At 41.6% G+C, this 27,351-nt stretch overlaps 1 protein-coding gene across 1 annotated transcript; it reads left to right on the plus strand.

Moving 5' to 3' along the window:
• The first annotated feature begins 1,546 nt into the window (after positions 1–1,546).
• TTLL12 (tubulin tyrosine ligase like 12) lies at positions 1,547–27,081 on the plus strand. Its single transcript, XM_036404928.2, has 14 exons — positions 1,547–1,669; positions 8,405–8,580; positions 10,604–10,802; positions 11,989–12,148; positions 12,740–12,870; positions 15,386–15,462; positions 19,461–19,577; positions 19,705–19,899; positions 21,428–21,539; positions 22,321–22,472; positions 22,546–22,627; positions 23,070–23,138; positions 24,614–24,752; positions 26,574–27,081. The coding sequence occupies exons 1-14, from the start codon at positions 1,550–1,552 to the stop codon at positions 26,723–26,725; spliced, it is 1,881 nt and encodes a 626-aa protein (XP_036260821.1). The 5' UTR covers positions 1,547–1,549; the 3' UTR covers positions 26,726–27,081.
• Positions 27,082–27,351: the final 270 nt, after the last annotated feature.

The following is a 27,351-nucleotide window of genomic DNA, read 5'->3' on the forward strand; positions in this document are numbered from 1 at the left end:
CCCAAACCACAATATTAGCAAAAAATATGCTGAAACTCAGGGTAGCAGGATGGGAACACAGTTAGGGAACACTGGAAATCCAACTATTTTTTGATCTTCTGCTGTTTAATCAGGGAGGTCTCCTTAGAGACATCCTAGTGGAGCCTTTATGCTGAGGAAATGTGGGAACACAGCACATGGTGAGGCAGACACAGTCTCAGGCAAAGAGGAAAATTTGCCTGCATTTACTATTCAGATATCCAACCTGGAGATTTGAGTTAGATCCTCAGCTGCTGAGTGCTGATGTATAGTTACAGCACGTATGCACCATTTATAATCATTTTCTACTCTCTCTCTGCCTGGCCAAACTTTAGTTTATAGACCTTCCTCCTGAATAATTCTGTGATTGTGTGGAGAAAGGGATTGTTGCTACCCTTGGGTAGTTACAGAGGAGTTACAGAGGACACCGGTCCAGCAACACTAGACAGGGCAGAGGGCAAAGAGATATTTCTTCAACATGGCACATTCTCCACTGACTGTGGAGTCAGTGAAAGCGAAGCTTTCTTGACCAGCCACTAGATCTGATTTCTTGAACTTGACTATTTCCAGGGCTGTAGGACTCTCCTCCCAGCACAGTGCTGCACTGCCAGTGCAAGCAGCACTGAAGTTGAATTGATTTGAGGATGGGCTGGCAGGAAAAGGAATTTCCACAGTCTGTGGAGCAGATAATGTGCAGAGGGAGCGGTGTGGGTGCTCCCAGCAGCAGCAGCGGGCAAAGCAAAGCCCTGACCTGTGCTCTGAGCAGTGTCAGACAACTGGCTTCGCTCTTGGAGCTTTACAACCATACCTGAGGCAAGACAAAAGCTAGTAGTAATGTTTTAAAAGCCTCAGGTTAAACTGGTTTAGGCTATTCCCCACAAAATCTTGGAAGGAAGAGATTTTCTCAGAAATCTCTTCTAAACCATCCAATGAAAGAACTGAGAAGCCAGCACTCCACTACGGGTTCTTGCAAAAAACACACTCCCTCTTGTACTGACAGATGTTTAAGTCAGGCTTACATGTTAAAATTTCCTTGTCAACGTTCAAAATAAAAAAGGTTTAATTCAATAAATGACTGACACTATGTTTTTCCTGAGCATCACAACTCACACAAAGCAATTCCCACGGCTGTGGCCAGCAATCAGTGCCTGCCATGCCTCACATCCCACCCGGAACCCACTTCAGGGGGTATGGCTGGGGCCTTTCAGAAGAGCCCCTAAAACACCGGGGAAATAAAAAACATGTTGTGGCCAGCACTGCACCACAAACACTGGGAATTTTATTAACGCTCAAGGGCAGAAGAAGAACAAAAGAGAAGCAGAACCCCCATCTGCTCGGCAGACTGAAGCCTCCTCCGGGCCCTTCTCCTCCAGGGTGTCTGAAACCGCCCCGGCGCTACCGGGGCCCATGGCTCTCACCACGCTCCGGAGCCGAACCCCCGGCGTCTCCGGGAACGCTCCGGGAACGCCCCGAGCGCCGCTCCCGCCTCCCCGCCCGCCCTCGGCCCCGCCCGGCGCGTTCCGGCCCGGCCATGGCGGGAGAGGGCGAGGAGGCTCTGGCGGCCTTCGTGGCCCTGCATGGGGCCGCGCTCCGCGCATCGCAGGTCCCCACGCAATACTGGGAGAGCCTGAGCCGCAAACTGCGCGGAGAGGTGGGTGAGCGGCGCTGGGGCGGCTCCGCACGGGAGAGCGGCGCTGAGGGAGCAGCCCCGGAGGGCAGCCCCGGGCTGGGGGAGAGCCGCGCTGGGAGAGCAGCCCCGAGATGGGCGAGCGGCGGCCGTGGGAATGGCCGTGGAGAGCCGTGCTGAGGGCAGCCCCTGCAGCCCTGGGCGAAGAAGAGAGTCCCGGTGTTGCTCAGCAGGGGACAGCGGGAAAGGCACGGTGCGGGTTGTGTTACCGAGACTGCAGCTCGGGGCTCTAAAAGACGTCAGGTGTATTGTACATATCTGATTTCGTCTTTTTGTTGTCGGCGTGAAGTTTGGAAGCGTTTGGAAAGCCTCGTAACTAGCGATACAGTACTGGAGAGAGGTGATGAATCGAAAAAACCACAGCATTCTACCAGCTTAAAAGAAAAAAATTATCTCTGTCCCAGGCAAATGCAGGACAATGTCCTCAACCCTTCAGCTTTTTATGCTAAAGAGAGTTAAAAAAAAACAGCAACCGTAGTAGTGTTAGACTCAGGATGTTGTCATATCGTAATCCATTATGGTTTGTATTGGCTTTTGCCTGATTTTTAATTTTTTTTCCAGTTCACTTCCACGCAGATCTGCCCTGCGGTCAGTCACTTATAACTGTGCAGAGCTCAGCCAGCTCACTTCATGTGTGCATGAGTTATCTGGCTTGGGCAGTATTCTTCAGGTGAAGCTGACCCCTGGCCCTGAGCTAAAGGGAATGTGGAGGCACAGGCACACTGCAGGGTGGAGTATCCCTTTTCACCTTTATAGCAACCATCTGCTTGCTTCCTGGAGCTTTGTGATGAGAAAGGGAAGAGAAACAAAGACAAGAAAAAGAGTGATTTTAAACAGATTGTAAAGACACGGGTTGTATTTAGACAGTTTTTTTCTGTTTGCACATCTGCAGCCCAGCCTCAGTGATGAGGAAAGCTGTCTTTGATTTGTGGGAGTAAAGGAACAAGGAACTGAGGCAAAAACCTTTCGTCTGGAGAATTGAGAGTGCTTGAGGGAGACTGGAGGAGTTGACCTGGAGAAGAGGATATGAATGAGGTGAATTTCTAGTCCTGAGGAGAGAAAGAGATCTTATAACTGGAGAAAGCAACTAGTGGTGGTTTGGTGGAAGGCAGGATAAGCAGTGAAGAAATGGGTGAGATGGGGTGAGAAGTTTGAGCTGGTAGTATAGAATGGTAGAGAAGATGAGGGAACTGCAGTTTAACACCCATGTACAGGTAAAGTAATTTCTAATTACCTGAGTGCTTCTTTTCCCCATCTCAGCTCCAAAGTAGGAACAGGAGAAAAGCATTGCAAGTCATGATATGAGTGTTTATAGTCAGGAAAGGTCTGATTATGTTCCTGCAGCTTTCAGTCTGTTGTGTGGTGGTGTTAATAACAGGAATATGTGTTTATTACAGAGAAGATTACTGAAAATCTATACTATCTCAAGCATATGCCCAGTCACAAACTCCTTGTGGAATTACGTCTCCCTCAGTAAGTATTCATGCAAGGAACTTAAGTGGAGCAGGAATATTGTCACAGACTTGTTTTATGAAAAATCCTTTCCTTAGGATTTTTTCTCCTAGAAGCTGAGAGGCCTCAGAAACAAAATGTAAACATTGGTTATCTGCTGCTGTGGAATGCAACAGGTGGATCTGTGATTGGTCTCCTGTGGTTGTTTCTGATTAATGGCCAATCACAGTCCTGCTGTCCGGACTGTCTCGGTCAGTCACAAGCCTTTGTTATCATACCTTTTCTATTCTTAACTAGCCTTCTGATTAAATCCTTTCTTCTATTCTTTTAGTATAGTTTTAGTGTAGTATGTATCATAAAATAATAAATCAGCCTCCTGAAACATGGAGTCAACATTCTCATCTCTTCCCTCATCCTGGGACCCCTGGGAACACCACCACAGAATATCTGCTGCTCTGCTTAGGTAGGAGGGTATGAGAAGGGATGTCCTGGAAGAGGATGGAACAGAAGACAGTATAGAAAACCCAAAGTTGAGAGCTGTTATGTTTCCACATGCCGGTGTGAAGCTGGAGGTAGCAAACTGAACCTGTGCTGTGACCTAATGCAGGCTTGAGATTTGTAACCTGTGGCTGAAATCCTTGCTTGTTAGCAGCTTTGCTGGGAGGGTGTAACACTGAAAAGGTAGGACAATAGAGCGAGGAGAGATCCCTGGTGCTGATGTTTTTAGGGAGGCTGGGATGATGAAAGGCATAAGGAAGAAAGCACATGCCCTAAGGCAGCAGACTGCTCCTGCTGCTTCATTTTACTTGCAGTAGTGGCTGAGCAGGCTCTTCTGTACTAAATGTAGCAGTGTGTGTGGAAAAAGAGACTTAATTATTTCAGTGAGCTTTGGAAGATAAAGCAAGCTGCTGAGTGCTTGTCTCTACTGCTGCAGCTCCTGGTTTTTGCCCAGAAGAAGGGCAAAAGGATATGGAGAAAACAGGGGTGTTGAGGAAAAGTTACTGTGAGGAGTGCTGTGGACTGGGATAACCTCTTGAGGAGGTAGAGACAGAGTCACAGGACCTTACTTAGAACTGGACTATGCAGAATGGCTGGAGGAGCAGCAGTAAAGAAAGAAAAGGAGGTGAGGGGAAGGGGTGAAATGGTTTTGGGAATCTAAGTAATAAAATATAACTCAGGGGGCAAAACCCCAGGGCAGTGTAGAACATAGGATGTTTCTTGTGACATGTGTTAAATGGGAGGAATTTTTCCTTTGTCCTAACCTGCTGCAAAGATTAAAACTTTCTAGCATAGAACTTGAAAAATTTGCATCTATAATACAGATAAAAATATCTCTTGCATCAATACCTCTAGAACCCAGCCCAAGCAACTGTTATTCAACACTGTCACACATATTTCAACCCTCCCTCCACTGTGTACACCAAAGCCTGTGAGAAGTGGAGGGTTTGGTTGTTTTTAGTTTTTTTTTAATTTACCTTGGGATCTGCTGGAGCAGGTTTCCTTCTGAGAGCATTATGTAATTGGATTGCTCATTCAAAACATGGTGTAACTGCTAGATTGGTAAACCTGCCTTTAGTTATTCATTTGCATTTAACATTCAGCATCTGTTGGGAGGAAATTCTTTTTGTGTTTCTGGCAGAAACTTGAAAAATAAAATATATGCATATGTAATCATTCATTATAAGTGCTGAAATTCTGTTTCTAGTGTAGTGAATGTTTCTTATGCTCTTGAATAAACTGTATAGTATGTTTATAAGCCTGGAAAATACAGTGCCTGCATCTAATTTATTCATAATATTTTCTTTTTCTATTCCAGCCATACACTAAGTTATTTTGCAGTTGTATTTCTCTGTATTGCAGGAAGGTTTTTGTAGCCCTCACATGCTGCTGGCAAGAGACTGCTTAGAGTTTCATCCCAGTTAGAAATGGAGGCTCTTAATTAATTACTAGAAGGAATGCAGCATGATAATACTGCTAGATTTTATTTTCCAGAGCAGTGGAAGGCAGCCTGTTGCTTAGAGGTTACCTGTGGCCTTCAAAGCAGTTTGCAGTGTGCCCTAAAAGAATTTGCTAGAGATGCCTGTGTGGTTAATGTCGTGACATGTACCTGCTTTGGTATCAAGTTCTCTGGTTTGCTGGGGTTGGTTAGGTTGGAACTGTACCTGAACATGCAGAGGGAGGGATTTTGCCCAAACAGGTTTTGCTTGCAAGCAGTTGTGCCACTGGAATGTGTTGGTACCTTTTTGCTGTCTAGAAGTTATTGGTTGCACTGGTGGAATACTTAATGTGAGCTCTCCCTGTTCTGCTTCAAGCCAGAGATTACTTTTCAGATTGGTGGTGTGATCTTATCCAGCTGGTTTTTGCTTAAGGAGCTTACTTAAGATTCCCTTAATGGAGCTGCTGTGTTAATAGGTTCAGTGTGACAGCCTGGCTCAAAGGGAGGGAGGAAGAGAGGACACACAGAACTGTCTGTGTATCCACACTGACAACGAGGTGCTTCTGCCAAACCCATCCGTGAACTGCTGAACTGCTTGTATTATCAATTACGAGTTTAAAAAACAGCAAAACCCTCACAAAAAGCCACTGATTAAAGGTGGTCTTGAGCTGCTGCTGCTGCGAGAAGTGTGATTTGCTTTGGGTGAGGAATACACATAGTTCACTTTTAAGTGGTTATAAATTCTCTAGAAGAAATTTTTCATTAAGCATAATTCTGTAAAGGTATTAAAAGTGGAGATTTTTGCTAAATGCAACTGCTACAGCCTGGTGTATCTGATAATTTGTCAGAGGGAAAGACCAAACTTTGGCTTAGGGCATTTGGAATCCCTTCATTTTTCAGTCTTGAGATGATATTAAATACAAAAAAATAAAATAAAATATAAATGCAACAGCTTCCCCTTAGTGTTATGGAGGAACTCGATATTCATTGTGGGTGTTTGGTAAACAGGTGGAGCCTGTCCTGAGGGAAGGCTGAAGCTGAGTCAGTCGCTGGCTGGCCTCCTGTCCCTTTCACAAACTCCTTAAGACAAAAACCAAGTGTGGAAAACACACACAGTGCCACGATGCAGCACATACCAAGTGGCTCCCCTGAGTCACACTTGCACTTTTCATTTTCTGATGATTCCCACTCACTTGCCTGTTGCTTCTTTGCTGGCTAATGAGGTTGTTGAGGATGGCCCTTGATCCAGGCAGGAGCACTGAAGTGTCACTTCAGGGAAGAGTGGAATGTGTTTCCTGGCACTGCTTTTGCTGGCTGCCATGGGCTGGGATTAGCATTTGTGCCCTTAACCTGACCAGGGAGCTCACCCAGCTGGGAGCCAATCTGACAAAAATTAGTTGTGAGCACAGGGAAGGGCTCTTCCTTTTTCTGGGACCTGCCTGCAGCTACATGAAGTTCAATAACTACAAATTTTCAAGGTAACTGTGCAGAGACTTGAAAAAGAATTGAAAGCTACTATTAGAACAGCAAGAGGTTTTGATACTGCTTATTACTGAGTAATGTTATCCTCTTCTAGCAACTGGAAAACTAGAAATAAATTGGAACTGCTATTTTGATACCTGCTGAAGTGAAAGAAACTAAGTTTCTGATTTTTTTTTTTAATGGGTGTGGTTTTAATCTCTAGTAAGTTTGTTTGGAGAGTAATTTTCTTTACCCTAAAAAGATGCATATGCATGTATTAGCCAACATACTGTTAGCATCTCCTTAGCATTTAGCTAAGAAGCTGTGTGCTAAGAAGCTGTTAGCTAATAACAGCTAATAGCTGTTAGCTATTGTTAGCATCTGGAAGGCATCCCTGCCCATGGCAGCAGGGATGGAACCAAGACAATCTTTTAAGGTCCCTTCTAACCCAAGACATTCTATGATTTTTTATCCAACATGGTCCCCTCCCCTTTGCTTCCACCATCCCAGAGGAAAATACCATCCCCTGTTCCTCAGAAGGGAATTTCAGATACTTCTTCACTTGGATCTGATCTGGCTGAGAAGTAGATGAGAAGTAAGTAGATGAGAAGTAGCTGTTGCTGTCCTGCTGACTTTCTCCCTGTAATGGTGGACACTCCCTCTTTGAGCAACTGTCTGCTTTTTCTAGGTGCCCTTTCTTCACAATTGTGGAGTTGATTTCCTCATCTTCCTGTTAAGGCTTAGCAAAAATAATTGTCCTGTAGAAACACTCACCTGAACAAATGGAAGCTTGTTGCTGCCACTGGCATTTTACAGCTAAGAAGTTGTCAATATATAGAAGTAATGAATTTTAATAATGTGGCATTGCAGGCTGTGTGTTGAACCATTGCAGGTTTGGAGTGTTGAACCAGTAACTTGAGAGCTCACACTTTAGACCTTTCTCCTTCCCTGCTACATTTTAGTCATATTAGATTGAGGGAAATGATCTGTCTGCCCATGCCTGGTTTATTAGGTAGTATGTGAGTGATTCTAGCAAAATAATTCTTTCTGAAAAATTTCAACAGTCTTTGGAGGCTTTACCTATTTTTATCTTCTAAAAGCATGTCTTCATTTTGAAATGATGAGAGTTGTCAGCAGAGTCTTAGTTCTGCCAGATATGCCAGCCCACTGTTTGGGAAGGGAGCCCTGTGTGGTGACTGCCCTCTTTCTGTATGTTCTAGATGGAGTTGTTGCATCCAGAGTAGGCAAGAATGTAAACAAACCCCTTTCAGCACCTTAGTAGACATAAGTGTATGAAACTTAATTTTATATATAGCAATATAAGGAGTCTCCCAATTTACCTGGGGGTGAGTGAGCACTGATAGTTCCTTTAATAGGGAAAGAAGAGAGAGAGAAGCAGGCTGAGATTTCTTAACTGGTTCAGAACTCAATTGGGAAAAGCTCTTTTTCTTCAGGGATCTTAATGTACTTTAGTATGGTTGTAGAGCCTGGGTAACACTCAGTTTTGCAGGTCTTAAACTACTGATTTTAGCAAAGGTTGAGCAAGGGTATTCTGTTTTCAGCCTCTAAAATTCTTAATGAGACGTTAAACTGATAGGCAATCGTTAGTAGGCCTGCTGCTGCCAAAGAAACCAACAAAGCTTCCTGCCAATATTGACTAAAGAAACTTCCCAAACAAACAGCTCTATTAAAATGTGAAAGAATAAATACTGTTGTTCATTCATCTCTTAAGTTAAAAATGCCATTTTTTTATCAGATTACAGGAAAGAAATGTCTACAGGTGTCTCATTGTGCATATCAGAGTTCTATCTTATCCCGTTGCATGATATTTTCTGCACTTTCCATCTCAGATATTTGATGCTGGTGACTACTTTGGAATAATGCAAGTAGAAGAGGTGGATGAGGAGGAAGAAGTTGATGAAGAAATGGAAGAACAATTTAAAAAGAAACCAAATCCTGGAAATGGACCTTGTTTCAAAGTTATTGTAACAAATGAGAATGGACTTCAAGCCTCTAATCCCAATAGGTGAGTTGTGATTTTGAAAATATTGTTCAGTCTTTGAGTAGTGTGAAACCCTAAAATAATAGTGACTTGCTTTGAGACTTGTTGGAACCTATTCAGAAATCCTCTTTTCTACCTCTAAGACATAGATGTATGTTTGAGGAAAGATGCATGCTATGAAGCACCCCTTGCAAAGGGTACTGGGAGCACAAATATCCTAATGTGTTTCCTTTTTAAGTCATGCAGGAAGATACTTAGAAATTGGTTTTTAGTAAACTCGGGGAGAAAATAAGGAAAAGGCAACCTTGAAATGATTTCTGCAGAAATAAAGCAAACCTTTGTATCTGCAAGACTGTGTGCCCGTGGAAAAAAAACTAAAGAAATACTTGTGATCTCCACAAACCTCATGCCAAGGTACTCACAGTAATATTCTGTGGGCTTCCATTTCCTTCAGTTGGCTGAAAAATAATTCAAGAGTGGTCGTGTGCATGTGTGTGGAATTCAATATATTAAATTACTGTTCTCTCGCTAACAATCAGCTTATCTGTCATGAATGTAAGACTAGGAGGCATGTATAAGACTAGGAGGCATGTATAAGACTAGTATAAAGTTGTGTAAGAAACAACTTTATGTTATAGTACTGCTCTTTGTGTTCTTACTGGTTTCAGATATAGAACAGGGTACTTGTCATACATTAATAAAAAGCAGTGAGATGAAGTCATCTCTGATGGAGATCTAAGTTCAGTTCTGCTCAGTTCTGTAAAACTTCTTTGAGACCATTCATACTTTTTAGATCTTTGGTAAACATGCAAAACCTAAAAATTTAAATTAAGCTTGATGAGTAAAACCAACAAAGATTCATAGGTATGTGCCCTGCCTTAGCCTAAGTAATCACCTTTCTAAATCTGAGAATACACTTGAATTATCAAGTTCAAAACCAGCTCCTTTGATAATCTTGGGCTTCTTTGCAGCATTCAGGTAGTTTGAATATGGGAGCAGAACACCAATACCCCTGTTTGCAAACATTTTGAAAGAGCTTGACCTTAGCATTCTTTGAAAGAACTTGACCTTAGCATTCATAGGAGTCTAATTTTAAAATTAAGTTAGGTTTCATGTGTGTGTGGAATCTGGGATACAATAATTGTTCAACCATATTTGCCCTATGTGACAGCTAACATGTTTTCAGCTTTCTGAAATACAGGTGTTGTGGAGGGTATTTTGTGTGTTGTGGGGATTTTGCTAGCAAGTAGAATTCAGATTTTTCTCTGTAATTGTTCAGTCAGACGATATCACCAAATGTGAAGAACCCTTCTGTTTGAAAAACTGTGGTTTTTTTCTAAAAGTCATGCAGCCTAAGCAAGGATTAAACTTGTCAAGGGAAGCTGTGCCAGATATGTATGGTTTTATTTTAGGTTAGATTGTAAATTTTTTAAGCAATGCAATTTTTTCTAAAAATGATTTGGTGACACACCCCACCCCTACCCAAAGGAAAAAAAAACAAAACAAATGGAAATGATCAAAACTTATTGCTCATTTTCTTATAATAGCACATACAGGCTTCTGATGATCAGACTTCTCCACCTGGCTTTACAGATGACAGTAGATATCACAAACCCTGTGGCTAACAAGGTCCTCAAGTAATTTTTCAAAACAGTGTATCGTTTTCCTGGTTAAGGCAAGAATATCAGGTTGTTGCAGTAGAGTTCATAGTGGTAAAAAGGGAAGGCATTTGTGTTCTTGGCTTTTAAAGGGAATAAACTCATAAACTGAGTGCCTGTTCTTTATCTGCTCCTCATTTTTATGGAAATGCTCACTAATGCACCATAAGCTTTCTAGAGCAAAACCAGAGTGTAAATTACTGCTGGAAAGTTGCTCCTGCAATGCCCCAGTATGTGCTCAGGGAGTGACTTTGTGACTCAGAGCAGATTAGCTATCACACCATCTCCAGGGAAAGGCAGCATTTGTTCAGAGCACGTGTGTGTGTGTCTGAGAGAGCCCTGGGGGTAACAGCACCCCGGGGTGTGATGCCACCCCAACTCTCCTGCAGCGTGTTCCTCGTCGACCACGCCTGGACCTTCCGCGTGGAGCACGCGCGGCACCAGCTGCGCCACGTGCCCGGCCTGCTGCACAGGATGGCCAACCTCATGGGCATCCCCTTCCACGGAGAGATCCCTGACGAGGGCAGCATCGAGCAAGTGCTGCAGGAAATGTGGAAGTACAGCCAGACCTACCAGCTCTCGCAAGGGGTAAGACTGTACGGGATGCTAAAAATTTTGGGGTGGATATGTTCCAATACATGAATAATAGCAAAGATCCTTACAGGCATTCTTTCTCATTGGAAGGAGAGCAGATGCTGCTTTTAGGGTGTGTGGGTAAGACCACACCAGATTTGGTCACCCTGCCCTCTCTAGCCCTTCAGCACTGTGCAAACGTGTCTTGAGCCTTCAAATGCTTCAAGTGCACACATGCCATTTTTGAGGGAATACAACCCTTGGGGTGCAGGTGAAAACCCTATTGTACTGTTTGCATTGGAGCTCCAATGTTTTTTTGAGTCTTTTGAATTAAAGAGGAGAAAGATGAATTCTTTGGCCTCAGCCCCTTGCAGAATGGGCAGGGCTAGCCCTGAGAAGTGAGAGCATGATCAGACTGCCCCTATTAGCTCAGGGTCTTGAGATTGTTCTCTGGACTGGTCATCTTTATCATTTAAGCTCAAATTTAACTCACAGTAGAATCAGGTCTGAAAAATCCCTGAGAAGGGAAAAAGTGTGACTTTTTCCTTAAATGAAAGGGAAATCTGAACAGTATCTCTGAGTCTTTCTATCCTATCTCTTTGTTTCTCAATTTGTCATGAATAGCTTGTGAGTGAAATGGAATTATCTGTGTTACTACTTGGAAAGTGATTTTCCAGAAGACAATTAATTCATCCTGTAGCTGAACTTGTCTTCTGTTCAATTTTCTAGGAAATATCTCAAGTCTACTCTCTCTGCTCCATTTCTGCCTTTATAAAAAGGCCACATTAGTGCTACCAAGCAATTTAAAGTTTATTTTCTCATTCAGGATTTTTTCGTGATGAGTGTTGCAGGAAGGGGCGCTTTGACGATGCAGCCTCCACACTTGCAGCCAGCTGTTGTTGCAGGTGGCAGTGTTGCTCTCCTTCACACTTAAACTTCAGACACTTTTTAGCTGATTGATTCTGAGAGAAACTGAAGGAAAACTAATCCTACCAAGCAGCCTTCTGCTGGTTTAGCTGTCTTAAGCAGCTGGTTTGGTTCAGGGAAAGTGGGTCTGGTAGGCAATAGCAGTAGCACAAGAAAGAGGAGGCTGAAGCAGGAATCTGAGAAGTGGTGTAAGGGTGCTGCCAGTGCCTCTGTCTCATGGAGCTTTTCCTGCAGTTCATGTGTGCGAGATGTCCCCCTCTCTTTATTCATGCAGACTGCAGAGGAGAAGGTTCCTGTCTGGTACATCATGGATGAATTTGGATCACGCATTCAGCATTCAGACCAGCCAAGTTTTGCAGCAGCACCTCTGTTTTATATGCCTCAACAAATTGCTTACACGGTTCTCTGGCCTTTGAGAGACCTTGAAACTGGTGGTGAGTGTGTGTCTGAGGAGCTGGGGTTTTCTTTAAAGCTTGCGATAGAAAATGGGCCAGTTCTTAAAAAATCATTGAACATTTCACAGTAGAACAAATGTTTCAAGACCAAAATGGCTGCATTCTTGTAACACTGTCAAATATAAAAGTTCTCTCTGGCTAATATTTCTGTATTTTAGGATACAGACCTTTTAGCAGTCCAAAAATGTTGCTATTGTTTTATTGACAGAGAATTTAAGTCTTGCATCACTACCTTAGTGAAACTGCAAATTCAGTCATCTGAGGGATTAAAAAAAAATCCCTTAAAATCTGTGTTTGTAGCTTTGAGTCAGAAAGTTAGGCTCTGAAAGTTGGGAAACACCAGGCCAATGATTTATTCCTGTAATCTTAATCAGGGGCCACCCTCTACCTCCATCACGTGGAGAAGATAAACATCCTGAATAATACTTCTTTTATCACGTTTCATTAATTATCTCTAATTTTTATTTAAATAACAAAAGTTGTGCTGGTATTGACTGTGCAGCTGTCATTTGAAGATTTTCAGTGGGAAATGAAAGGCAGTTCCTAAAGGTTCTCCTGGTTTTGGTGCAGATGAAGTCACTCGTGATTACGCTCACGGGGAGACGGATCGCCTGATCAGGAAGTGTGTTTTGTTACCCTGGGTGCCTGAAGTGTTGGATGTCAGCTCTTCTACTCCAGAGCCACCAGATGAGCATTACCAGGTATGATTTTAACAGGTTAATTCCATATCTTATCTCTTTTAAGAAGAGGCAGAGTCTAGAAAAGCATTGCAAGAATTCTGATTTTGCTTCTTTTTAAAGACTGATTCAAAGGACAGCCATTAAAATAAAAAAAACAACTCAAAGCACAGTGAGACAAGAAATGTCTTATACGTAATATCTAAGTGTTTAAATACTGGAGCAACATAAACAAGTTCTAATATTTTATTGCTGTATTGCATGGCTATTTTTATAAGCACACTACAAGGTACTTCATATGAGGCATCCATCTTCCAGGTAGATGTTTGATACATTGCCTAATAGGCTTATTGATTGAATTTGTTATTGTAGCATTGCTGTTCAGTCTTGAATTACAGAAAGATTTGTTTTATTATTTTAAGAAAAGTTTAATTTTTTAGACTGGATGCTGGGCTATGTTGTGGTTTAGAACTAATAAATATTGGAGCAAAAACATTTTTAAGTTGATGGCACTCTTCTAAAGTACTGATTCAGTTTGTTTCCTTTCTAATAAACGTTTGGGATATTTTAAGGATGTGAAATGAATGTTTGGAATCTCCTTGTCATGAACAATGTCTACATGACATTCACATATTAGAAAAATGAGGAAACTGATACCTGTGAGGATGCTACTGGCTACTAATAGCATTCAAAATGCAGCTTCTAAACCCCAACCCTATGTTTCTTTATGGTGGATGAGAGGCAGAAAATGCTCCATCCAGCTTGTTATTAACAATATCTAGTCAGAAGTGAAGTTAACCTTCTGCTAGGTAAAGTTGTACACTCATAATAACTGGGCTGTCATGTAACCTAAGGCAGATTGATTGGTTGTGATTTTGCATTTTTGGAAGACCCGTACTTTGCATTAACAGAGGAACAGCAATGCACCCAGAGTTTGTCTTATATGTATTCTCTTGGCAAAAAGTGCCTTGGTCTCAGAAAAGGCAACTTTTGTATGTTTTAATTCTGTTTTGGTATGATTGGGTCAAGTTAAAGAACTGTGTGGCAAATGAGTCCAGAATCCTCCTTTACCACTCTACCTTAAAAACATCTTTTCAAGGTAGCTTTTTTTTTAAACTGTCTCTGCCACTCAGCTGTTGAGGGGAGATGAGAGCTCTACTGATGCGAGAACCAACCAACTGAGCTTTCATTTACTGCTAGACATTCTAGAGTAAGAGAAAGTCTCAGCTAGTGACAAACCAGTGAGGAGTGTCTCAGGGCATGCCACATCCCTAGACACCAAAGGTGACACAGCTAGAAAGAGATACATCTAGATACAGCTAGAAAGAGATACCATGTTGCTGACAGTTCTCATTATATGTAAAATAATCCCAGTTGCTGTGACAACTCAGCAACATTTTGACTTAACTTTTTGATACCTGTTTTTTATTCTGTTATCCAATTCTGGTTTCCAACACAGACCACAAAGACTGTAACTTAAATGATGCTGTGGGTGATGATGGGGCACTGATTGCAGGAACAAGTGTCAGGGGAGGCAGCTTCTAATGAAATGTCTGGGATGGAGGAAATATCTCATGGGGCTAGGGATATTTCAACAGCTCCCTGTGTTTGAGCTGCAAAAAACACAGTAATGCATCCTCTGGTACTGTTCTGAGAATTGTAATCTTCTCACCTTAAAAGTACAAGCTGCTTTCTTTTTCTGGAGTGACTGCAACCATTATTTTGTATTTGTTCCTGCCCAGTCTGTTTCAGAAGGTGATGTCTAAGATCTTTGATTACCATTGTGGTTTTGTTTGTCTTTCCACTTAAGCAGGATTTTATTGCTATACCAACCTTAAGGGTAAAGAGGTGCATATGTGGCTGGACAGACACCTCACTGCAATTTATGACAGTCTGGATCAGCTGGAATTCAAAGAGCTGTTGCGCAGCAGCAGCTGCTTTTCTTTCTCAAGATGTACTTCTCCTGTCCCAGAGTTTCTGAGAGCTGCTTTCCTTTTTGCAGGGCATCAGCAGGGATACAGAAGTGTATTTCCTTTTAGCAGTCAGAGGGGGGCTGTACAGGATAGAGAGAGACATTGCAGGCATGGTTGCTGCTGAAGACTGCAAAAAACGTTTTGCTTATTTTCACAGGAGCAGAATTGGCTTCCAACATCCTATAATTTTTTTAGTCATCTGTAACAAACTATCACAACTAAATGGTCAGTCTTCCATTTTGTTGGAAATACAACAACTTTGTCTTCTATTGCATATGGTTGGCTGTGATTTGAGGAATTTTTTTTCTCATGTTTAGGAGACAAGAATTTCTCAGGGTCATTCAGCAGTGTTGATGTGCCCTGGTCTTGAAGCCTTATTTCTTACTCCTTTTTACTGTTAGGATTTCCTTCTGCCTCTGTTCTTGTACTGATTTTTTTTTTCTGAACAACATAGTACACAACATAATGGAATTGTAACTTTGCTGAAATTCACTTGCACCAAAGAGAATGGAGTAAGACATGCAATTCTGACTGGAATTAACTTTTTGTGGTTTTCTGTTTTCTAGGCAATTTTAGCAGAAAACAAGGAAAAACTTCCTGTAGCGATAAATCCACCAGTTTATGCCAAAGACAAAGTTTTCAAGTATGTATCCACAAACAAAATGTTTTCTTACCACAATTATGTGCAGTAATTGCAGTGTGCTCAGGCCAAACAGCCTTTTCCATCTTTGAACAACAGAGGCAAGTTAAAGGTGAGTTTATATGGAGCCACTTGCCTAAAATTCTGACTTACTAGTTACCGCTCTTGGATTTATTCTTCAAAGTGAATGAATTGTCACTTACATAATTTCTAAAAAGTAAATTTAGTTTGGTTTTCTGTTTCTTTTTTTTATTAAGTGCCACCTTCTGGGTGAAAGAAAAGTTGCATCATGTTTTAACACTAAGTTGCACAGTGGTGTTTTCACTAAGAATGATATAAGATGTAGAAGAGACGCTAAAGACTTGTCTTCTGCATTATAGCATGTATGTCCACAGGGGTTGCTCTGTGCTGTGTGAATATAACAGACTATTCCCCTTGTTCAGGTGGCATTACCAAACAGGAATCCTATAAAAACCTGGGATGTTTTAAATTGGACATGTGTTTACTACAAAAATTAGCTGTATGCTGTGAAACCATTTCAGAAGAAAGCTGGAAGAACATTGTAAAGATAAGGGATTTTTTTGAGCAAAAACGGTGGTGCTGCATGGCCAGGCTGCCTTGTTACTGGTTTTATTCCAGAACACACCATTGCTTAGCATGTGCTGTGAGTTGCACTCCGGGGTGTTTGTGCTCTGACACTGGGATCACAGTTCTTGCTTGAAACCTTTTGCTTAAATGGTAAAGTTCCACTAAAATGTATTTGGTAGGTGTACTCACACTGAAGAACTACTGAGAATCAGAAGTCACTTCTTGTGGAGAGACATTTGTTAACTTGCCCAGTGGTAGTCAAGGTTTCATTTGTGGTTGAAATCTCTGGTTACGTGACTGTGAGGATAAGCGAAAGCTGATACTTTTCATCTGATGTGCTCAGATACAGGAGTCAAAGTCAGATGCATTCTGATAGAGGCAGAAAGCAATACTTAGGGTGTTGAGAAACACTGACATATTTTTCCCTACTTACCTCTTTAGTTTGTATCTTACATTTCAAATGAATGGCACTCACATTAGGCAGAGAAGGAGGGGGAAGCACATTAAATCTTCCCACTTTTCTTCTAAGAAATTTAATCCACACCCAGTCAATGTACTCTTAAGGGCTTCCCTCCCTTTTCCTTTATCTTGTTCATATCTGGACAGAAGGCTATGAGGTCTCTCTCATGCTCTGAATTTTGTGTACTAATGTTCCTCCACAGGTAGAGCAGCATCTCAGAGTCCAGATGACTGAGTGGGAACTGCAGCCTTCCAGTGCTCTTGGCTTTCTCTAAAGGTTTTAGGGCTGTCATCCTGGGCAGACAGATGGGAACATGTGGAGCTGGGTAGATGGGTGTAGCCTGTTAGTAATGTTTGTGCTCTCCTTTGTGGATTGCTGCTGTTTTAGGGGATTCAGAAGAAATTCAAGCTGCAAAGTTTAGAAACTGGAACAAACTCTTAGTCATCTAGTATCCAAACAGAGTTAAGACAGAGAGTGGAAGATCAAATAAATGTTTAACCTGAGCCCTGAAAAGCAGGGGAGTGAGTACAATTAGTTTGATACAGCAAATTTATAGGTTTAATTAGGGCTTGTAGCATTGTAACTGCTGCCCTAGGGAGATTGTTCTATCCAGCTGTGCTGATTGCTGAATGGAAAAAAAGAATCAAAAGAACTAAATGCTTCAAAGACAGATTTATTAGGGAAAGTCTTTCCAGTTGGTGTTGGGCTTGATCATCTCTGTTTCTTTTGATCTTCTCTTTCATGTTTCTTTTCAGCTACATCAGTTACTGTTTTAAAATGTCCACAGAGCTGTTATGAGGCAACTCTTTGTTTTGGTTGGTCTTGTCAGCTCTGTGCTGTGGGAGTTGATTCTCATAACTGCTTCCTAGCTTTAAATATTTTGAGTTTAAAGTTAAGTAACATCTAAACATATTTATCTTACTTGTATCATTTCACTGAATGTCATCTTTAATCCCAAGTTCATAGCATCCCTACCAGGACTTCAGTGAGACCAGGGGAAAAAACCCATCATTTGGGAGGCATGGTTAGCTGGCTTCATTAGTTCAGTGTGTCACTGATACTGGACTGAAAGGTCCAAAATAGCTTGGCTGATAATACAGGATTGCAGTGGAGATGTTCTGCCCTCTGCCAAAGCCAGAATGGGACTTGGTGCATTCCTTACCTCTGTGTATCTTTTTGTGGCATTATCAGTGTATTACCTTAGAACAAATGAAATGGCCTTATTTCCTCTCTAATCTTAACCTCCCTCATCTTATTGCAATGATGTTCTTGCACTTAAAGCTAAATTGAGCTCCCCTATTACTTTTGTGCTGCATTTTAAGCAAGTCTTCAAATATGTAATCCTGAGTGCTCTGGATCTTTGCAGGATAGTGACTTGTAGGGTGTGTTTGTAAAGAACCAGTTTGGGATTTTCTGAACAACTTCAATTTTAGTACTTCTTGTGCTGCATGTGCTCTTTCTTGCCTATTTGTGTGGAGATTTTGGATGCTTCAGAACTTTGTTACAGCATTATATAATTGGCCTTTTGTCTTTAGGTCACCACTTTGATTTCCTCTTGCTCCAGCAAGGACTAACAGTTGCTCCAAACCAGTGGATGTTAGGGGAGCTTGTGGGTTTGGCAGTACTTGTAGTGGATCCAGTACATTTGGTATTACACTTTCCCCTTGTGTGCAGACTTACAAGGAGAAGCCAAGAAGCCACAAATTGCAGGAAGAAATGCTACTTGGACTCTGTAGAAATACTAATTTTGTTCTCTTGCAACAGTGAGGAAGGACTGGTGGCTTCTTTCAACAGGCTGATTCCCTTCATCCAGAGTGAAGTCAGCTCTGTCAGTTACAGGCTTCAGCATAAATAGTATAAATATTACAATATCTCACACATGGAGCTATGCAAAACACCTTAAATTCTTTAAAAAGCAAAGTATGTATTTCCCCCTGTAACTGGGCTATTTCTGCAGCTCATCTTTTTAGAGAAGTTAGAGATGTGTCTCTCAGGGGAATATATTTTCCAATTGGTTAGTAGTGGAGGAGGAGAGGAAAGTTCTACAACTGATAAGAATAGATCTGGAGAGAAGGAAGAATAGAATAGTTTCTCATGGAAAAAATTAGTGGTTTTTTATTGTGTTCAAATGTTTCCTTACCATGACAATGATATAAAAAACAGTCTTGCTTTTTGAGTTAACATGCTGAATTCTGAATTAAGTGGCCTCACTTAAAGCTATAAAGTCATCAAAATAGCCATTATTTCTATCTGCTTATTTTAGCACCCAAATCACTGGTTTTATTTGAGAGGGAACTTTCCTAAGATATACAACAATTTACCTCATTCTTGGTTACATTCTGAAATGTATGTGAGGTTTGGGTTGGTGTTTTATATGATTTTAAATGAGGTTGAGAGGGAGTTTGTATCAAGCCTCAAAGTTTTCTGTATTCCCAGCATATACCTAATGTACCTACTTTCATATGTTTGTGTTATTTACAGTTCTGAACAAACAAAAATAATCTTCTGAAGCTACAGAATTAAGCTGACAAGATTTCCTATGACTTTCTTTCATGTGGATGACAGCAAGTTGATTTCTAGAGCTCTTTCAGGAGTGAAGGCATTCACAAGGCCACTCTTATTTCTGGATATTTCATGTAGAACAGTGAATTAATGGCACTGCTTCTGTGTCAGGGGTTTAGTCATCATCTTCTGAACTGTTGTTTTTATAAGGCTGTCAGAGCTAAACTACTTTTGATATTTCTATCTCAAAATAGATAATTTTTAGGTAATCTCTCACAAGTTTTTTATCTCTCCCACTTCAATTTAAGTTGTTTTTGTGAATCAAGAAGAGATTGTCACAGAGAGTGTATACAGGAAAAACATAAAAGTTTTTTTTCTGTTCAAGCATTAGTTGATCAGTTTCAGGAACTAAACTGACATTTTTCTTCTTTCGTGTGCTTCTTTCTTCTAGGGTTTTCACAGACATTCCTCAAGTTCTCAACAGCCTGATACATCCCCGTTTTGTATTCACAGACAACGAGGGAGAGGCAGACATCCTCTACAACTTCTCACACTTCAAAGATTATAGGTTAATTAATTATGGGATTCATTATTCCCCTGATAATACTTATTTTTAAATTTCTTTGCTATAAAAACTGTGTTCCCAAAGGCCTCCCCAGCCTTCCCCCTTCACCAAGCACTTGTTTGCATTGTAGGAAGCTAAGTGAGGAGAGGCCTGAGGTAATGGTGAACCAGTTCCCATGTGAGAACCTCCTGACTGTCAAAGACTGCCTGGCATCCATTGCTAGACGAGCTGGAGGACCAGATGGGCCCAGGTGGTTGCCTCGGACTTTTAACCTCAAGACAGAATTGCCGCAGTTTATCAGCTGCTTCCAGCAACGAGACAGAAGGTGACTTGTGTTTCCTTTGCCTTAGGTTCTGTCCTGTCTTGATCTCACTTCCCTCAAAGACCAGGAGCCCACATTTTGGTCTTGGCAGCTGTTGCACTACCATGATTTAGCTCTTGCTGCATTTATATTCAAGTGAATTTTACCTGAAAAGTGGAGGCTTTTTAGGTTTTTATTTTAGGTAAAAGTAATTAAGCAATGCAGTTTGAAACCCAGAAACTTTGCTGTGATTTGAATACATAGTTGAAGTCCTTTGCTCTTTTCCTAGTCAGGATCTTGCCTCTTGTGTTTAACAGGTATACAGAGCCTCAAAATGTGTTTGCAACAAGTGTGGGATTTTATTTCAAGAGAACAGTAGCAGTTGTTCTTGTACTTAAGCCGGAATGGAAAATGTTTAAAGTACTTGGGTTCTGTAAGGTTGTGAAAGTAAAATTGGTGTTAGACTGAAGCAGTTGTGGAGCTTTAGGGTTTTAAATCCACACTTCTGCTGGTGCAGCTCCCTTGGGTGGAAATTATGATTTCTCCTCTTGTGAGAGAGAAAGAGAGCATTAGCTACTGCTCTGTCTGTCATGGAGTACTGTGGTTGAAAGGTTGCTGCTTTGGTGATGCTTGTGTATTATGGTGACACCTGCCAGGTGTTTCATTTGGCCATTATTTGCTATTCATAATGTCTTATGGACTGGCATTGACCAGGAGAGAGCACACCTGCCACGTGTCCCTCGTGTGTGGTAGTTTAATTCCTTTTCAGCATCAAGGACTGACAGTGCATGCAGTGTGTATGTAAGCTTAATGGGAAGGAGGTGGTAGGAATTTTCAAACAAACAAAACAGAAGTTAAATGCTATCTTTAGCTCACTTTATGATACTTTAATAGTTTGAGGAAAGGACGTCAAGCATCACCCTGTCCTAACTTGAAAAGATAGGTGGAAAGACCAGCATATTGCTGGATTTTCTCAAGGATATCTCAAAGAATTTTGCCCCAGGAGGTGTCTGGGGGCTAGAAAGTGAGACAATGGTGGTGTGGTTTTATTTTCCTGTTGTGTGAGCTGCTGATAAACTGTGTGTTTTTTTTCCCAAAGAGATGAGTTCTGGTGTCATTTAATGTGAATGATTTTGAGGTGTCAGTAGGGACCAACTTGGAAAATTGCACACTACCCTGCCAGAGTGTTCTCAGGCTCCTAGCAGAACAATTCCATACTGTGACTTGCTTGTGCATGTTCATGGTGTTGCTGTTGATGGGTTGTTTTCCCCTTTTGATGGAGTCAGATGCAGTAGAAGGAGATAAACAGTGAGACAGAGTTAGGCCCTAACTAAAAAAAAAAAAATTTGTGAAAGGTACCACTGCCTTTTCTCTCCCTTATTCCTAAGACCTACTCCTCCCAGCTGTCAGCAGAAGTCTTAATTCTTGCAGTGTAGCCCACAGCTTTATAAAGTATTTTTTCAGGAGAAGACATGTATCCAGCCAAATGGATATTTAGCTGGATGAATGAGGTGGATACTTACAGGTATTGCTCTCTCACTTTCTCTCCCAGAGGAGAAGATAATCACTGGATATGCAAACCATGGAACCTGGCCAGAAGCCTGGATACCCACATCACCAACAACCTGAACAGTATCATCAGGCACAGGGAAAGCAGCCCAAAGGTGAGAGGGCATAGTTTTGAATGGGATTTAAAAAGCAAAGCTGAAAAAACTGCTTCATAGAACGAGGTCTGAAAATACAAAGGAAATTTATTCTTCAAAATACATATGCTGGCCATAAGCATACAGTTCAGAGTAGATTCAGTTGCAAATTGGTAAACTCCAATTGTTGCAAAGATGAACTCAGAGCCTGATGTTGCCTTATGTAAAGAATAAAACTTGCCCTGGCAATAAGGTGTACTCCAGCGTGGTGCTGCTGTAAAGCCAGTCCTCAGGCTGGCAGACAGACACACTGGCTGTAGTTAGCATTGCTCATCAATTTGGGAACATTATTGCTTCTTTCCCCTGGTTGGTTGTTATTGCTCAGTGGCACAAAGGACCACCCTTGCCAACAGGAGATGAGTTACGGAGCTTTTTACAGGGAGCCTGCAACATCCACCTGTACCTCACTGTGTGTGAGCACTGGAGCTCGCTTCAGCACCATTTGTTGGTGACGTGTGGACTGCATGTGTTTTCTGAGGTACAGAAATGCACACGGAATTGCTTCACAATTGTTGCAAAACAGCAAGGTCACCAGAGTTAGAAATCTGTGATTTTTAAAAATGAGAATATCCTGGCCTCCATATTTTCACACCTGTAGTCAGAGTGTGAACAAAAGCAACGTTGTCTGTTTGTGCACCTTTCTGGGGAAAAGCTGAAATGCAGGCAGGGCTGCCCTAAGTCACCGAGGTGCAGTGACACTTGCATTTCACCTGAGCTGTCCCTGTGCTGTGCTGTGCTGTAGGTGGTGTGCAAGTACATCGAGGAGCCGGTGCTGTTTGAGCGCGAGGACGTGGGGCTGGTGAAGTTCGACGTGCGCTACGTGGTGCTGCTGCGCTCGGTGCAGCCCCTGCGGCTCTACAGCTACGACGTGTTCTGGCTGCGCTTCTCCAACAGGTGCTGCCCTCCCCTCGCAGGCTGCACCTGCTGACACGGAGCCCTTAAACTGAGGAGTTGTTCTGTTCCTTAGGGTGTTCTCGCTTGATGACTTGGATGACTACGAGAAGCATTTCACTGTCATGAATTACGCTCCTGGTGCGACATTGAAACAGGTAAGCAAACTGTCCAAAACACTCCCTCACCTTTCTGTTGATAGAAAATCTTCTGGTGTTTGCTGTTAGCAAATAGTCTGTTTCACATCCACTTCAACAGGGTGTTCAAAACACCTGAAGTCCTAAGCAAATACTTTCCTAGACTCTCTCCCCTCTTTGCCCCAGTTACCTGTGGTTATCTAAAGTAATACAAACCTATGTTCTGAATGGAATCCACATTGAGAGAGACAATAAAAGAACTATAAAAAACAACAGCCTGTCATTGTCAAAGCCTTATTGTGATCTTTTACAACAAGAAATCCTGCAACAAGGAAGGTATTCAGGAGCTGTCTTAATTCCCTAGTTCTCTACTTGCATTTGTAGGAATGGCAAATATATTTGATGCTCCATTCTCTTGTCATTCCTGACCAAGACAGCCTTTGATGTTACTGAACTGTTTTAGGTGCACTGTGAAGACTTTATTCCTCTGTTTGAAAAACAATATCCTGAATATCCTTGGACAACAGTGCAAGTAAGTCAGCAACTCATCTTTTTCATGTAAATGGTCATTATGTGTTTTGGGTTTTTTATACTCAGCAAATCAGCTTTTCCAAAAGTCTTGGATTGTTAGGATTTTTTTTCTTAGAAGACATATTTCATGTGTATCACAAAGGAGATCATATGTTAACCTTTACTTCAAACTGTGTAATTTGCCCTCAAATACTTGCTTGTTAGAGGATTGTATTTTATAATTTGAGAATTTTACTTCATGATCACACTGTGATAATTCTTTATGTTGGACGTAGCAATACAGCCAGTCCTGACTACTCCCAAGTGTAGAGTTTTCTGCTGCTGCTCCAGCTTCTCTGTGTTAGAAGCCTTGCCAGAGCCCTGTCCCTGCTCCTTGCACAGATGACTTTTCACAAGAACACAGATGGCTCTCTCATACCAGGGCATCTTTTTACTGTAAAAAGGAAGCTCCAAATACTACAGTTCCATAAAACATGCAGGAAGGCACATGAGGGCCTTCTCATTGATTTTCATTTTTCCTGTGATTCGTGCTTGAAAGAAAAAGCTGAATGTGAAGAGCTGCTTCAGAAACATGCACAAAACTGAATTCTTTCATTCTTCCATATTTATTAGGAGCTGGAAGAAACAGAGTGAATGATAGTTGAGCCTTTATATGTGCATATTCATTCAAAAGTGCATAAATTATCCAACTGTGACTTGATTTCCTAGATTAATTCACATTTGTTTTAACTAGATCCTTGTATACTCAGACTGTGACAGGTTTTAAAATAGTCTGAAAGAGACTATAAGGGGTGAAAAGAGAGATGTAAAAATACATCCTGTAGGTTATCCAGTGTAGTACAGTGTACAAAAAATAGAGGGAATTATTCACTGCAGCATAAATTCAATGCTAAAACTCACATCTCTGTGTTCTTCCTGGTTTATTTCATTTCCAGATTGGATATTTGACTGTTTTTCAAAATACCTATGTAATACATTCTTCAAATTTCTATGTCCCCCCCACCATTCTTAGGGGTATAAATAGGTAGAAGATTTTTCATTGCAGAACAAAACAAAGCAAGACTACAGCTGAATAGGCAGGAAAAAAGCAAGAATTTCACAATTGTACTGCTGGTTTTCACAGAACTCTCCTAGGTTTTCTTTTTCCCCTCCTCTACACATAAGTGCAATACTTGGCATAATGCCTGAGAAGGGGGTTAATTATAATGTTAAATGCACTATTTTTAGGATTTTCATAGTATTCATTGGCTTCCCAGAAAAGTCCATGGATATTGCCTGGTGCTGAGTTCTTTCTTTGTGTTGGCATTAGGTCTAAATGCACATTTGGAAGCCAGTACTGTGCAGATTTTCATCTGTTGTGTAGTGCAATTTATACAAACCCTTTCAAACACTGCATGAATGAAGTGATTAGAAACGTGTGTTGCTTTTATGGAAGCTCACTGCTCATTCAGAATTCACTGCTTTTTCTGTTATTAGGCGAGTATTTTTAAGGCATTTGCTGAATTGTTCCAAGCTGCTACATCTAAACCTGCCCCTCTTGGCATCTGTGATTATCCATCTTCAAGAGCGATATATGCCATTGACTTGATGCTTAAGTGGGACACCAGCAGAGATGGTGAGAAGCTCTTTATTTGAGTGTTGAATTGTTTATGTTTGTGGACCTTTTCAGAAGTCTGTTCTCTGTGCCTCCCACTGACACCTGAAGTTGCAAATTTGTGGGGATAGCATCTGCCATGCTGGTCAACAGGAGTGATGCAGCTGCCAGCTGCTGGGCTGCATCCTTGTTTCCCTGCTGCCATTGTTCTCTGTTTGGAGAAAAACAGAGCAAAACAACAGGGGGGTGGGGGGGGGGGGGGGCAAAAGAATCCAATCAAACCACCACACACACAAAAACCCCAAACAAATGTCTGAAATACACAACTCTCTATGAAAATCTTGGAGACATCTAATTGCCTATGGCTTCCAGACTTAGAGCAGTGTTCGGTGCACAGTAACTTACTGTGGCAGGGAAGGGACCACATTCACCATTTCAGTGCTGTTGATGTCCTCAGGGCTGACATTCAGCTGTTACCAAGTCTCTGCAAGAACATGTGAGTGAGGCTGCTTCATGTTAGTGCCACAGCATGGCTGCCTACCTGAAGCCTTTCTTCCAGGCAGCTGTGGAGTATGGAGGACTGGTAGCAAAGTCTGCCAGACAGAATAGTTTGTTGTCTCACTAGGAGGCTCAGAAGTGTTCTGTAAATGTCCCTGACTCAGACATGTGTTCCTTGTAGAGGTAAAAAAGTAGCAGAGGTGCCAACACGAAGAGAACTGCCAGGGATACTGAAGGGAGCTGAGCATACTCTCTTTGTGTGGTACTGGGTTCTCTGGGACACAGAAGTTGATTGCCTGGGCCCGTTTGCATGCAGAGCAATTAGATGTTGTGTGTTGGGTGAGTGCCCCATGGCCACTGCTGCAGGGACTGATTCTGTGAAGATTGAGTTGCTTTCATGGAGGGAAATGATTGAGAAACAGGAGATATAAAATGGAGCCTTTGCTGCTGAGATGAGGTGGAGCAAGGGTTAAATGTGCTTTGCTATTTTCACACTGGATCCTCTTTCACCTGTCCCAGAGGTGTCCTGAATGGGATAAGCAAAGCAGCTCACAAACATTACTGGATTGAGGACAGCTACTGTAGTAAAAGAACCAACCTCACATTACATGCCTGGCTGAACATGAGCTGCACAGGTCCCTGGCCTTTTGAAAGTGAGGGGTGGTGCCAGTGGCAATGCTGTAAAGCTGTGGGCAGCCTGTGGACAAAGAGATTTGTTGCTCCTGTGCAAAGCACAGTAGGATTCACTTATCCATCAGAAGGTTGTTCCTCACTTAACAATCTCAACACCAGACATTAAACAAAATCCTTTGGTTTTCTCTGCACAGAATGCATTTGATTCAGAACTGATGAAGTTTTAAGAGAAAGTTAAATTTCCTGACTTCCTTTAGGAGTGGTATGAAGTAGCAGATGGGGGTGGCTGCAGTTAAAGGAACAGGACAGCTAAATACCTAGGAGGTTTAAGAAAGCAAGGTTTGTACTGAAATGTGAAAGGAGAAGCAGAGTTTTCTTGAAGATGTTTGAGACTGACAAGCAAAACAGCTGATTCAGGGAGATCATATTGAATGGCTGCAAATTCTCATTCCAGAGGAGGCACTGAATTAGCACAGTAGTTCCAGAATCTGTTGGATAATTGTCCTCTGGATAATGAAGGTAGAACATACTTCAGTCACTCCAATAAAAACCAACCTACTGAAACAAAAACACCCTACTGGCTTGGCAGTTTGGGTCACAAAAGATGTTTTTTCCAATAATTTTCTATAATTTCTGGATTGAAGAAAAATAGTGATTTGGGATCTCTGTAGAGTTTGTATTAAGCAGCAATGTTTGTGTTTGCCTTGACAGGGAAAAGAATTATGCAGCCTCAGATCTTGGAGGTGAACTTTAATCCTGACTGTGACAGAGCCTGCAAATACCACCCTACCTTTTTTAATGATGTCTTCAGCACCTTATTTCTGGATGAAACAGACAACTGCCATGTAACACACATTGTCTAACCACAGGAGATTTGACTCCATCAATATCCTTGTCAGATATGCTTATCAGCAGGATTTATATTTCAGTTCTATCAGCTGCTGATGCAACTGTTTTTCTGTACTGATCACCAGGGTAAAAAAAATTGTCTCAGAAGAATATGCCATATACTGTATTGATAATCCCTTTGTCTGCATTGTCCTTGTCTTGCTTTTGTTCTTTCTGTAAAACATAGCTGTGTGTTGACAAAGTGTCTTGTTTATTGAATATTGGAGGCCTCAGAGTAGAATTTGTTTTTCAGGTAGCCTGCTTGCTTGCTTGCTGGGAAACATTGCACAAGTTCCTTGTGTCAACATTAAAACTATAATTTTCTGAATCATGTTGGGGTTTGTATGTCTCTTTCTTATCTACCCCTCCTGTACAAAGATCGAAAACATTCTGGTGGGTGGGAAATCATGATAATAATAAATAGGGTATTTCAGTGCAATGAACTATGGGGTTAATGGGACTAAAGATTTTATGGATCATCCCATTTTCCTTATTTAAAAAGAGAGAAAACAACCCCACAGCATTTAGGAAGCTTGTTCTGATGGCTATCATCCTTAGCCTGTCCCTTAAAGAAACCAGATTTTTGAGGATGTGAGCAGGA

The sequence above is a fragment of the Molothrus ater genome, chromosome 5 (assembly GCF_012460135.2).
Source record: "Molothrus ater isolate BHLD 08-10-18 breed brown headed cowbird chromosome 5, BPBGC_Mater_1.1, whole genome shotgun sequence".
Lineage (NCBI taxonomy): Eukaryota > Metazoa > Chordata > Aves > Passeriformes > Icteridae > Molothrus > Molothrus ater.